The 14,241-nt window shown below is 42.9% G+C and overlaps 1 protein-coding gene across 1 annotated transcript in view; it reads left to right on the top strand.

Moving 5' to 3' along the window:
- The window catches only part of LOC142967711 (uncharacterized), a 28,204-nt gene extending 13,963 nt beyond the window's left edge, over positions 1 to 14,241 (top strand). Inside the window, 8 exon segments of the mRNA XM_076107205.1 lie at positions 2,131 to 2,477; positions 2,977 to 2,992; positions 3,721 to 3,992; positions 6,518 to 7,665; positions 7,667 to 7,863; positions 7,998 to 8,037; positions 10,526 to 10,784; positions 11,753 to 14,241. Of these exon segments, the coding sequence (XP_075963320.1) occupies positions 2,131 to 2,477; positions 2,977 to 2,992; positions 3,721 to 3,992; positions 6,518 to 7,665; positions 7,667 to 7,863; positions 7,998 to 8,037; positions 10,526 to 10,784; positions 11,753 to 13,356 (3,883 nt within the window). The 3' untranslated portion in view covers positions 13,357 to 14,241.

Here is a 14,241-nt window from a genome sequence, read left to right as displayed (position 1 = left end):
AGCTGTACGGATGGAGGAGGAACTGAAAAAACCAGGATCGCACAGCCAACTTGCCGCTGACCTTAAAACTGAAGCAGAACATATCATATCGACATCTAATGCACTAGCTACGGCTAAGATCAACTCACTGGAACAGAAAGTGGAACACATCACTAGCAAAATCAACCCTACACAACTCACGTCAGTTGCCCAAGACACAAGAAGCCTTAGAGAGGGTTTAAATGAGCTGGAATTGTTTTCAATCTACCAGAATCCACAACCCAGGAGGAAGACATCCAGGCAGTCCAAACCTTAGCCAAAGATGAATTCAAACTAATTGTTAGAATTAACAAAGTAACACGATTCGGAACATTTGATCAGGACAAACGGAGGCTACTGAAGATTGAACTAGAGACATTGAGCGAGAAGAAACAAATCTTAGCAAGGGCCGCTGAGCTTCGCAAAAGCACAAATGATGTCTACAACCAGGTGTATATCCGTCCGGACTTAACTAAAAAACAACTCAAGGCCTCAAAAAACTTGAGAGCGTCCCTACAGGAGACTCGCCTGGCAAACCCATCCAAACACTGGGTAATCAAGAGAGGAAGGATAGTCGAGGCTCCAGGAAACACAGAAGCAGCAACAACAGTTCAGACCTAAACAGATGTAAACCCCCACCAGTCCAAACCAACTGTAAACTAGGAAATCTGAAGGCGTACTATACCAATACAGACAACTCGGTCATGAGCAAATATGATGAACTTTTAACACTAGTAAACACATATGACTTCAGCATTATTTGCCTTACTGAAATCAAACCAAAAATAGGACAAACACCAGACTTGCCTACTATGAGCATCCCAGGTTATGACCCGTTTACAAGTGACTTGTTCGCAACCAACACGAGGGGTACGTGTATTTACACCAAGACCAATCTCAAAACCAGGCAAATCCATCCAGATGTGCACAGTCAGCATAAAGACAGCACTTGGGTGACCATCAAAGGGAAAGACCACAGTGACCTACTAATAGGATCCATCTACCGTAGCGAAAGCCCATCGACTGCCATCCCACGTGACGACGACCTTCATGCAACTTTACAGTGGGCAGCTTCAACTCCCCACACACACAAACTTCTAGTCGGCGACTTTAACCACCCAGACGTGGTATGGTCCCCTACACCCGAACTCCCGGATAACGCAAGTCCAAGCGGCCCTGCCACCAAGTTCATCGAGTGTATCAGGGACTGTTATTACCTTCAGCATGTCACTCAGCCTACCAGATATCGGGCCGGCCAAGCACCCACTAGAGATAACTCGATCTTTACCAACGAAGGCGAAATTGTTGAGCAATTATCCATTATGGCACCCATAGGAGCAAGTGATCATGTGGGAATCTCATTCAAACTAGTCTTTGGAACCAGCTCCTCTACATCGTAAAAGCCTACCTACAACTATAACAAAGGTGACTGCAGCTATGAAGACTATGCTTGACATCAACTGGGAAGACAGGCTAATGGGGAAAAGCACCCAGGAAATTGCTGACATACTGGAACAGACTATCCATGATGCCATAGTGAAGTGTATCCCCCTGAAGGCGAACAACCTGGACACGACAAGGAAGAAAAAACCACTGTGGTTGAACAAACAGGCTCTACAAAAGGTAAAGAGAAAGTACCACATCTGGATACGATACCTAAATACTAAAGACGGCCAGGATTACCAGACATACATCACAGCAAGGAACGGGGCGACTCATGCGGCAAGAAAGGCTAGACGGGACTTTGAGCACAAGCTGGCAAAAGACTCACGCACCAACACCAAAGCCTTCTGGAACTATGTAAACAGCCGCAGAACAATTAGACCAAATATCGCGGATCTGAAGAACGAGGATGGAACCTACAACAGCGACAAGAGCAAAGCCAATATTCTAAATGACCAATACTCAGGTAATTTCACCAGAGAGGATACCACCACCATGCCAACATTCACAGCAAAGCTGCTGACCTCAGACCTGCAAATTTCGATTACGGAGGACAGGATACTCAAAAAAACTCAGATCCATCAGAACAGACAAATCCCCGGGGCCTGACCAGATCCACAACCGATTACTCAAGGAAACGGCTGATATCCTTGTTTCACCATTGTGTAGCCTGTTCAACACAAGCCTAGCCAGCGGCGAGGTACCCGTACAGTGGAAAATGGCAACAGTAACCCCCATCTTCAAAAAAGGCGACAAGTCTGACCCAGCAAACTACAAGCCCGTCTCACTTACGTCGGTAGTGTGCAAACTCATGGAAAGACTGATTGCTGAAGACATCAGGGAGCACCTGAAATCCAACGACCTTCTATGCAAGCAACAGCATGGCTTCACGTCCGGCAGATCAACAGTTACTAATCTACTGGAAGCAATCGACATCTGGACTGAAGCCCTTAGTCACAAGCTTCCAGTCAATATTCTCTTCCTAGACTACGCTAAGGCCTTTGATACGGTTCCACGTGAGAGACTTCTCCTTCAACTTTCAACTTTTGGCATCCAAGACAACATACTTCAATGGATCCGTAACTTTCTTACCAACCGCAGATGAGTAGTGGTAAATGGACAATTCTCTGATTTTGCAAGCGTCAACAGTGGGGTACCTCAAGGCTCAGTACTTGGCCCTTTGCTGTTTGTACTATTTGTGGCTGATATACCGGATTTCCTCAACAACTTTGTCCTGATGTTTGCCGACGACACTAAGATCTTTGAAGTCATATCACAGCTACATGACACGCAGCACTCCAGTCTTCAGTGTGACTTGGACCATCTCCAATCTTGGGCCCAAACAATGTGCATGTTATTTCATCCAGATAAATGCAAAACAATGCACCTCGGGAACACTAACTCATAACGCACATACACAATGAGGAACAATTATGGCACAACCCACCAGCTTCAAATCACACAAGAAGAGAAAGACTTGGGTGTAATTATCGACTGCAACCTCTCATTCTCCAGGCACATCCAAACCCAGGTATCCAAGGCCAGCCGAGTGTTAGGAGCGATCAAACACACGTTCAAGTCCTTAGATCAAACATCATTTCTTCACCTGTACAAATCCTTGGTACGTCCACACCTCGAGTACGCCTCAGTCGTCTGGTCGCCCAAACTCAAGCGGGACAAAGATGCCCTGGAACAAGTTCAGAGACGCGCAACTAGACTAGTGCACGGCCTCTCAAACTTCTCATACCCAGAAAGACTTACCAGCCTCAACTTGCAAACGCTAGAATTTCGACGCAAACGAGCCGACATGGTCCAAACTTTTAAAATACTGACAGGAATCGACAGCGTACAGTCTGACAGATGTTGTGAAGTATTTGGCAATAGTATGTTTAAAAAATCCCTCAGCACCACTACGAGAGGTCACGATCTGAAACTACAGGTACAGCACCAGCCTGGTCCACGGAAACCTTTTTTCTCAAGTAGAACAACACCAGTATGGAACAGCCTGAGTCAAGTAACAGTTAGTGCCTCCTCAGTCAACGCATTCAAGACCAGCCTAGGGAGAGAATGGCAACACCAACACATATTTTCCTACTAATTCACCGTCCAGTCTCACGTTCTGCATTAACACATCTAACAAACCTTGAGACTCAACTAATTACGGATGAGGATCAAGCCATCACCTTGGTTTAGGGTCTCAATACTCTTAAAGGGTACCTAATGACCTTTACTAAAGGTAAATTACTAAAGGTAACCAAGGAACACAGCGCAGGTCAGAGTGAGCAAACCGTGTTTAACGGAGTTTGTCTGGAGGACAAGTTTCTGTGGTTTAGTGAAGATGTCTAAAGTCCAAATGCTGAGATGTTTAGTCAACCAGCGACTAACTGCGGCTGCTGAAGAGATATTTGGTCTGTTTGAAAGAACGATAGCAGAGTAAGAGGAGGAACTTTCTCGTTTAAAAGAGCAGAACGAGCGACAACAGAAACTACTGGACGCTGTTTTCAACCCTGAAGTCCGGATACAAAGAGCACGTGGGTTCACTTTATTTCTTCTCTCAGTTCTCAAACACTGTTCATGCTCCGGCTGATAACTTTTAATGTAGTTTGGAGTGAGACTCGGTTGCAATGAATCTTTTTCTTCTTCTTCTGATCTGTTCTCTCAGCTTCTAGATGACAGAAAATATATGAACTTAAAGTACAAGTTTGTTCTCTTTGATAACACCACGTGGATTTTGCAGCTTGTTGAATTCTAAAGTGGTTCATATGTTCATGGTCACATAAGAGTTGATTCAATTATTATATTATCTGGTTCAATTGATACTCTGGAACCAGATAATATAATACATAGTGATGTCTTTAGTTCTATATATTGTGTATAAACATTTCATCACATCAGACCACATTGGTAGCTCAGATTTACTTGTGTTCTAATGCAGGGATGCACCGATACCAGTATTTGTGTATCGGGTCTGATGCTGTGCTGATGCACTTGTGATGTACTTGTGTACTACTCTGATACCACTAAGGCAACATGACGTTAACCTCCCGTCTGCTGATCCTAATCAGCCGCTCAGCTGCAACGATACCCAAATGCACCAACAGGTTGTGTTTGGGCCGGCTGGTAATTCAACATAATAATTGATTCTCTTTAAACGTTCTGCAAAACTGGAAAGGTATTCACAGATTCAGGTTTTCCGTATCAATAACTCTTTAGTGAAACATTGTTAAAACACAAACAATGCCCCTCTGTAACCGTAGTAAGGTGGACAACGAGCTACATCCTCATGAGACGAGTCTATAAAGATCAATGCTGAGAAGACATACTGCTAAATATTCAATCGCTTCATTGTCGTGCAGTGAACTGTAACAAAACTGTAATAAAATGTGAAATGAAACTCACTATGCAAGTAAATTAAGCATTGTTTATCCACCCACTCCCACAGACAGTTAGACAGATGCCAGCAGAGTCAGCAGCAACACAGAGACAGAGTAGAGTTCCTGTGACGAAGGACGACCTCAGACGGTTTCGGATAAGCAGCCGAGCAGGAACTGCACTACGCCCCTTGCGGAAGAGGACGGCAGTCAGCTGCTCGCGGACTAATATTAACGGCATTGAGTTAGTGAAAAGGCTTGAACGAGAGTGGCGGCGTGAAATCACGGCCGTGTCTGTAAATAGATTAGAGTTTATGTTGCTGTTCGTAGTTTGACTTTCAAGACTGTGTGTGTGCAAACAACCAGTAAGTAGACGTAAAGTTTGGTGTTAGTCTAATGTAGTTATAAGCGTTATATTGTCATTTGCACGGCAATCTATTCTGATAGTTGGTAGCTCGTTCCTTGTTTGCTAAGTGGTGACTGTAGGAGTCCCGGACCTGTTTATCACTGCCTGTATTCTGTCCCTGTATGTCCTAATTAGAAACCAATGTTGTATAGTGGTTTTTACCAATTATTATTTCATGTATATCTGTTTCAGAACCACACACAATTGCTTGGTTGACTGTCAATAAACCTCTCAAAGGAACATCTTGTCTGGAGTGCATTCTGATCGATGCCCCTTGGTGGCCACAACTTTTAATGAACCAGTAAAAATATACAGTCCTTTCCCAGTCAATATAACAGTTCCCTTCCAGCTGTTTGAAAGCCAGCGGAAATATGAGAGGCTCAAAAGATGCGAAGAGGTTAAACATTAATATTAATGCCATTTGTTAAGTGTTCAAAAAGCTGGGCAGGAACAAGCTGGTAAAAAAGGAAACCATACAGATGTTTTATTTATTACTATTATAGATAAATATACCAGTATCGTATTTGTGGTATTTTATCGAATTCTGGTATCGTAAGTATCGGGTATCGTGATACTTATGGCAGATATCGTATCGAAGTCATAATTTTGGTATCGTGACAACCCTAATGTCACATATAGTTTTGTTAGTGAGTAAGGCACATAAACTAAATCACAGTAGAAATGTACTAGCACACTAAAATGTTCTATCACAGGGTGTCTGCCTTGACCTATAGGTTCCCGAGAGCAGTCTCTAGACAAAGTTTATTAGTTCAGATTGTGTTGTTGTTGTTGTTGTTGTTGTTGTTGTTGTCACATTTCAGTTTCATCATCTTTACATGGATGTTCTCTACGGCTGACTACCAAGGTGGAGTGCTATTGGTTCAGAAACGGAGCGCACCGATGATGCACGTCCACGGTTACGTTGTGGCTGCTTCTGAAGGTTCTATCCACTGTTTCTACGGTGGCAGATTTACGTACATTAGTCAACTATAACTGCCCACATGATCACATCTCAGCCGGACTTTATGGAGGATGCAGGTTCTTTGAATACAATGTTGGGCAGTGCCACACTTTTTTACCATGTAAACTATTGATGACCTCATTCCTGCTGGTGCGTTGTGTCTTTACAATTTGTGTCGGCATGTCTGTTTGGTAACTGTGCACAGGGAGTGTAAGAGGGAATGATGGCAGGAAAAAAAAGCGTATGTACAGGAGACTATCTGCTCAATACTAATATTTCTTTGTAACGTCTCTGTGTGTGTTTACTGTTTTCCTGCAGACGTCCAGCAGCTGTTGGTGGTTAAAGAAGAGGTTTCCCCTGAGCAGCAGGAGTGGAGCTCCAGTCTGGACCAGGAGGACCCAGAGCCCCCACACATTAAAGAGGAACAAGAGGACCCAGAACCCCCACACATTAAAGAGGAACAGGAGGACCCAGAGCCCCCACACATTAAAGAGGAACAGGATGACCCAGAGCCCCCACACATTAAAGAGGAACAGGAGGACCCAGAGCCCCCACACATTAAAGAGGAACAGGAGGACCCAGAGCCCCCACACATTAAAGAGGAACAGGAGGACCCAGAGCCCCCACACATTAAAGAGGAACAGGAGGACCCAGAACCCCCACACATTAAAGAGGAACAGGAGGACCCAGAGCCCCCACACATTAAAGAGGAACAGGAGGAACTCTGGACCAGTCAGGAGGGAGAGCAGCTTCAAGGTCTGGAGGAGGCTGATGTCAAGTTCTCATTCACTCCTGTGAAGATTGAAGATGATGAAGAGGAAGCTCAGTCCTCACAGCTTCATCAAAGACAAACTGAACAGATGGAAACAGAAGCTGACGGAGAGGACTGTGGAGGACCAGAACCAGACAGACATCAAGGACCAGATACTGATGACAAGACTGGAGAGTCTTCTGACACTGATAACAGTGATGATTGGAAGGAGACCAGAGAACCTCAGTCAGGTTTAAACTCTTTGAAACCTGATGAAGTCCTTGTCAGTGATTCAAGATGTAGTGCTGGTAAGAAACTATTTAGATGCTCCGAGTGTGAGAAAACATTTGCACAAAGTGGAGCTCTGAAGATACACGAGAAAATCCACAGAGAGAGACCTTACAGCTGCTCAGTTTGCGAGAAAAGTTTTCACCAGTGTTCATATTTACAGAGACACATGAGAATCCACACAGGAGAGAAACCTTTCAGCTGCTCAGTCTGTAAGAAATCTTTTACACAGAAACACGTTTTACAGGAACACATGAGAATCCACACAGGAGAGAGACCTTTCAGCTGCACAGTCTGTAAGAACTCTTTTACACAGAAACACGTTTTACAGAGACACATGAGAATCCACACAGGAGCGAAACCATTCAGCTGCTCAGTATGTGAGAAAAGTTTCGGGAGAAATGGAGAGCTGAAGAAACACATGACAACAACTATACACAGGAGAGAAACCTTTCAGCTGCACAGTCTGTAAGAACTCTTTTACACAGAAACACGTTTTACAGAGACACATGAGAATCCACACAGGAGAGAAACCTTTCAGCTGCACAGTATGTGATAAAAGACTTAGGCACCACACAGGTCTAAAGGTACACATGAAAACTCACACAGAAAATAATCCCCTTTAGCCCTTTTACCCAATCAGCCCTCCGCATATCCCTTCGAGCGGTGGGCCCATAGGGCGGCGGCTCAATGTAGATTTTTCGGGTTGTTCCTGGTCGAACTATATGTCTCATGTCTCGGAAACCAGATCCTCACCAGCAAGCTCCACTCCCAGGTCTGGCTCCAGAAAGGGGCCCCGGTTTGCCTTTTTTCAGCCCAGCTGCCACAACTCTTTTCTGGCAGATGGTCAGTGAATTCTTGGTCTGAGAACACAGCTCCCAGGGTCACACACACGGCCCTAAACCACGTAAAGGTGATTTATTGGAAGGGTGTAACATTTAAGATGCGTTGCTTACTGTTAATATTATAATGTTATTTTGCATGTTTAGATACAGAATTGCAGAAAAATACCAGAAGGCAATTAATGTGTTCATGCATTGACTTCTGCAAGTATGTGTTTTCAGTTTTCTGTGTTTAGTCACCCAGTCCTACGCACCTTTTAACTTTACCCACCAGGTGTCACTGTTTGTCCTCTTGTATATTGTTTTTCATGGTTTTGAGGATAGCTATTATTTAGGATTTTCTGTTAATTTTAATGTCCCTTGTCTATTAATGTGCATCCTGACCATACTGTAATGTCACAATAATTTGAAGAAAAGGAATTAAATCACACGTTGCCGTTTTGCATTGCTGAGGGAGCAGAGGGCAGAAAATGACCAGAAGGGAATTCATTGGTGATATTTTGCCTTAAATAAATAAATGTTGGAAAACAATCACTTGAGTCGTCTCGTTCCATGACCTACCCACAACTGTTACAAAGGGACCAGGTGGAAGGTAACTGAAGATAGGAGTAATGATATACTATTTTATTAGTTTAAGGGCTTTTTTTTGGGTACCCACCAAGTTGCAGCGGAACTGGATGTTCCTCGTAGAACCTGTCTGAATGGACTTTTAGCTGTTCATCTTTTTTTCTGGATGTTTTTCCTCCGACTCATCTCCCGAGTCTAAACCACACCCATTAATGCTTTGCTGGTGGAATCCAGGGAACTGCCATTACATGTGAGGAGAACTAAATTAGCACTATCACACTGGATTATAATTCAGGGTGGACTTCACGGAAATATAGCATCGACTGTCCTGTACAATTGTTGGGAGTACTCGACATTCTCCGGTAAAAGCTTTGGATGGGACATTAACAGGAAAGTGAAACGGTTCAAATTAGATACCAGACAACATAGTCCAGCAGTTATTAGCAGCAGCATTCCTGCATGGATACTTCCACAACCCAAGGTAGATCTAGAGATATTAGAAAAGAGAAGAGAATGGACCGAGAGGAACGTTAACATCGGATACTTGGTTCAAGATCTACTGAATAAAAGCTATTCTAATTATATAAATATTTTTACAGATGGATCTAAACACTCAGATAATAATCATGCAGGAGTGGGCGTATACATTCCAGAATTCAACAAAGGAATTGTTAAAATAATTTCAAACAGGTTGTCAGTGTACACAGCCGAACTGACATCAGTAATCATCAGTCTTCAGTGGGTGGAGGAGGTTAAACCAATGAAAGTAGTTACATGTTCACATTCTGCAGCTGCAATACAAAGTATACAATCCGGTCAAACAGTACAAGAGGATCTTTTAACTGAAGTTTATATGTCATTACTGAACTCAGAACATTTAGGAATAGATGTACATCTCTGTTGGGTACCGCTCATGTTGGAATAGAGGGTAATGAGGTTGCAGATAAACTTGCCAAAAGAACTTTAAACTAAAATTATATTTTAGAAATTTGTTTTGGGAGGTCAGAAGCAAAATCAGTAATACAGCGAAGAATTATTACATCTTGGCAGCAAATATGGAATAATGACAATAAGGGGAGAAATTATAACAAAATTCAGACGTCAGTCAGAGTGAGAAGTGATAGAAGTAAAAGTAGAAAAGAAGATGTTACTTTCAGTAGATTAAGGTTAGGACATACAGGACTCAATGACACCTTATACATCATGAAAAAGACAGAGTGGGATAAATGCGAGATATGCAACTGTAAAGAAAGTGTTGAACATGTGCTGATAGAGTGGAGGAAGTTCAGTGTGGAAAGAGAAAGACTGAAGGGCAGAGTGATAGATTTAGGAAGGGAGTGGAGCATCAAAGGACTGTTAGAGATAGGGGACAAACAAGTTCAGCTTAAAAGGGCTTCATTTAATTTATGAATGGAACGGGTTTAATATCAACAATATAACTTATGTATGAAGTTTACTTAATTTTTATTTTTTTATTATTTAATTTATAAATAACATTATTATTGTGTTTAAATGATAACTGTCATAAAGTCATGATGTTAAACATTCCGGTCCACTAGGTGGCGGCATGCACTTTAAACGTTGGTTTGTAGTCCGCCATTAAACTGAAAGAAGAAGAAGACGACTCATCTCCCGGTAGCCTACAAAGCTATTGAAGTTAGCTTAGCATGCTAGTTGGAAACAGACTGACGGGGATGGAAGTTATCAACACAGCGCTAGTCAGAGTTTAATAAGAGTAAAGGATGTTTTTAACGGAGTTTGTCTGGAGGAAAACATTCTGTCGCTGGTGGATTGTTTCCTGGTGTCCTACGGAGCTAATGAAGTTAGCATGCTAGCAGGAAGTAGACGGACCCGAACGTAACCAGTAACACAGCGTAGGCCAGAGTGAGCAAACCGTGTTTAACGGAGTTTGTCTGGAGGAAAAGTTTCTGTGGTTTAGTGAAAATGTCTAAAGTCCAAATGCTGAGATCTTTAGTCAACCAGCGACTAACTGCGGCTGCTGAAGAGATATTTGGTCTGTTTGAAAGAACAACAGCAGAGTACGAGGAGGAACTTTCTCGTTTAAAAGAGCAGACCGAGCGACAACAGAAACTACTGGACGCTGTTTTCAACCCGGAAGTCCGGATACAAAGAGCACGTGGGTTCACTTTATTTCTTCTCTCAGTTCTCAAACACTGTTCATGCTCCGGCTGATAACTTTTAATGTAGTTTGGAGTGAGACTCGGTTGCAATGAATCTTTTTCTTCTTCTTCTGATCTGTTCTCTCAGCTTCTAGATAACAGAAATATTTAAACTTAAAGTACAAGTTTGTTCTCTTTGATATGTTCATGGTCACATAAGACTTGATTACATTATTATATTATCTGGTTCCATTGATACTCTGGAACCAGATAATATAATACACAGTAATGTCTTTAGTTCTATATATTGTGTATAAACATTTCATCACATCAGACCACATTGATAGTTACAGTGATGCACCGATACCAGTATTCATGTATCGGGTCTGATGCTGTGCTGATGTACTTGTGATGCACTTGTGAAAAATGATTCTGCATAATTTTGGCTAATTTTTAATGTGATAAATATTCAATAACTTCACTGTTGTAAAGTGTAGCATGACCAAAATGATTTCATACACCAATGGCTTCCTCCTGGTTATACTACAACAGTTATTATAGAAGAATGTGCTTTTGTATAATGTAGAAGATTTTTCATTTGTAAAAATATTCAATAACTTTGTGTTTGTGTGTGTGTGGGGGGTGGTTCTATCCACTGTTTCTACGGTGGCAGGTTTACGTACATTAGTCAACTATAACTGCCCACATGATCACATCTCAGCCGGACTTGATGCAGGTTCTTTGAATACTTCTTAACAATGTTGGGCAGTGCCACACTTTTTTGCCATGTAAACTATTGATGACCTCATTGCTACTGGTGCTTTGTGTCTTTACAATTTGTGTCGGCATGTCTGTTTGGTAACTGTGCACAGGGAGTGTAAGAGGGAATGATGGCAGGAAGAAAAAACGTATGTACAGGAGACTATCTGCTCAATACTAATATGTCTTTGTAACGTCTCTGTGTGTGTTTACTGTTTTCATGCAGACGTCCAGCAGCTGTTGGTGGTTAAAGAAGAAGTTCCCCCTGAGCAGCAGGAGTGGAGCTCCAGTCTGGACCAGGAGGACCCAGAGCCCCCACACATGAAAGAGGAACAGGAGGACCCAGAGCCCCCACACATTAACAAGGAACAGGAGGACCCAGAGCCCCCACACATTAAAGAGGAACAGGAGGACCCAGAACCCCCACACATTAAAGAGGAACAGGAGGACTCAGAGCCCCCACACATTAAAGAGGAACAGGAGGACCCAGAGCCCCCACACATTAACAAGGAACAGGAGGACCCAGAGCCCCCACACATTAAAGAGGAACAGGAGGACCCAGGGCCCCCACACATTAAAGAAGAACAGGAGGACCCAGAGCCCCCGCACATTAAAGAGGAACAGGAGGACCCAGAGCCCCCGCACATTAAAGAGGAACAGGAGGACCCAGAGCCCCCACACATTAAAGAGGAACAGGAGGAACTCTGGACCAGTCAGGAGGGAGAGCAGCTTCAAGGTCTGGAAGAGGCTGATGTCAAGTTCTCATTCACTCCTGTGAAGAGTGAGGATGATGAAGAGGAAGCTCAGTCCTCACAGCTTCATCAAAGACAAACTGAACAGATGGAAACAGAAGCTGATGGAGAGGACTGTGGAGGACCAGAACCAGACAGGAACTTGGATCCAGATAGACATCCAGAACCAGATACTGATGACAAGACTGGAGAGTCTTCTGTCACTGATAACAGTGATGATTGGAAGGAGACCAGAGAACCTCAGTCAGGTTTAAACTCTTTGAAACCTGATGAAGTCCTTGTCAGTGATTCAAGATGTAGTGCTGGTAAGAAACGATTTAGATGCTCCGAGTGTGAGAAAATATTTGGCAAGAGTCGAAATCTGGAGAGACACAAGAGAATCCACACAGGAGAGAAACCTTTCAGCTGCTCAGTATGTGAGAAAACATTTACTCAAAGTGGAGCTCTGAAGATACACATGAGAATCCACACAGGAGAGAAACCTTTCAGCTGCTCAGTATGTGAGAAAACATTTGCTGAAAGTGGAGCTCTGAAGATACACATGAGAAGCCACACAGGAGAGAAACCTTTCAGCTGCTCAGTATGTGAGAAAAGTTTCCGGAGAAGTGGAGATCTGAAGGAACACATGAGAATCCACACAGGAGAGAAACCTTTCAGCTGCTCAGTATGTGAGAAAAGTTTCGCGAGAAGTGGAGCTCTGAAGATACACATGAGAATCCACACAGGAGAGAAACCTTTCAGCTGCTCAGTATGTGAGAAAACATTTGCTGAAAGTGGAGCTCTGAAGATACACATGAGAAGCCACACAGGAGAGAAACCTTTCAGCTGCTCAGTATGTGAGAAAAGTTTCCGGAGAAGTGGAGATCTGAAGAAACACATGAGAATCCACACAGGAGAGAAACCTTTCAGCTGCTCAGTTTGTAAGAAATCTTTTACACATCAACACGTTTTACAGGAACACATGAGAATCCACACAGGAGAGAAACCTTTCAGCTGCACAGTATGTGAGAAAAGATTTAGGCACCACACAGGTCTAAAGGTACACATGAAAACTCACACAGAAAATAATCCCCTTTAGCCCTTTTACCCAATCACCCCTCCGCATATCCCTTCCAGCGGTGGGCCCATAGGGTGGCGGCTCAATGTAGATTTTTCGGGTTGTTCCTGGTCGAACCATATGTCTCATGTTCCGGAAACCAGATCCTCACCAGCAAGCTCCACTCCCAGGTCTGGCTCCAGAAAGGGGCCCCGGTTTGCCTTTTTTCAGCCCAGCTGCCACAACTCTTTTCTGGCAGATGGTCAGTGAATTCTTGGTCTGAGAACACAGCTCCCAGGGTCACACACACGGCCCTAAACCACGTAAAGGTGATTTATTGGAAGGGTGTAACATTTAAGATGCGTTGCTTACTGTTAATATTATAACGTTACTCAGCTTTGTAGTGTTTTTAACCGTTGAAATAAAAGTTTTGCTGATTTGCTGATGTAAATCTTGTGTTAAGTTATTTTGCATGTTTAGATACAGAATTGCAGAAAAATACCAGAAGGCAATTAATGTGTTCACGCATTGACTTCTGAAACTGTGTTTTCCTTTGTGTAATGTTATAGTTTCTGTTTTCTCTGTTTAGTCACCCAGTCCCACGCACCTTTTAACTTGACCCACCAGGTGTCGCTGTCTATACTCTTTTATATATTGTTTTTAATGGTTTTGAGGAAATGTTTTTTTATGATTTAGGTTAGATGTTTTCCTGGTAATTTTAATATCCTTTGTCTACTAATGTGCATCCTGAGCTTAGTACATACTGTAATAGAAAGAATGTATCTAAATGTAAAAAAAACAAGAATGAAATCACACATTGTCATTTTACTTATTGCTGAGGGAGCAGAGGTGCAGAAAAGGATCAGAATGCAGTTAATGGGTTGAGTTTTGTCTTCTGCAGAAGTAAATAAATGTTGTAAAACAATC

The sequence above is a fragment of the Anarhichas minor genome, unplaced genomic scaffold, assembly GCF_050575085.1.
Source record: "Anarhichas minor isolate MPS153535 unplaced genomic scaffold, ASM5057508v1 ptg000038l, whole genome shotgun sequence".
NCBI classification, from domain to species: domain Eukaryota; kingdom Metazoa; phylum Chordata; class Actinopteri; order Perciformes; family Anarhichadidae; genus Anarhichas; species Anarhichas minor.
This window is presented reverse-complemented; position numbering and strand designations above follow the sequence as displayed.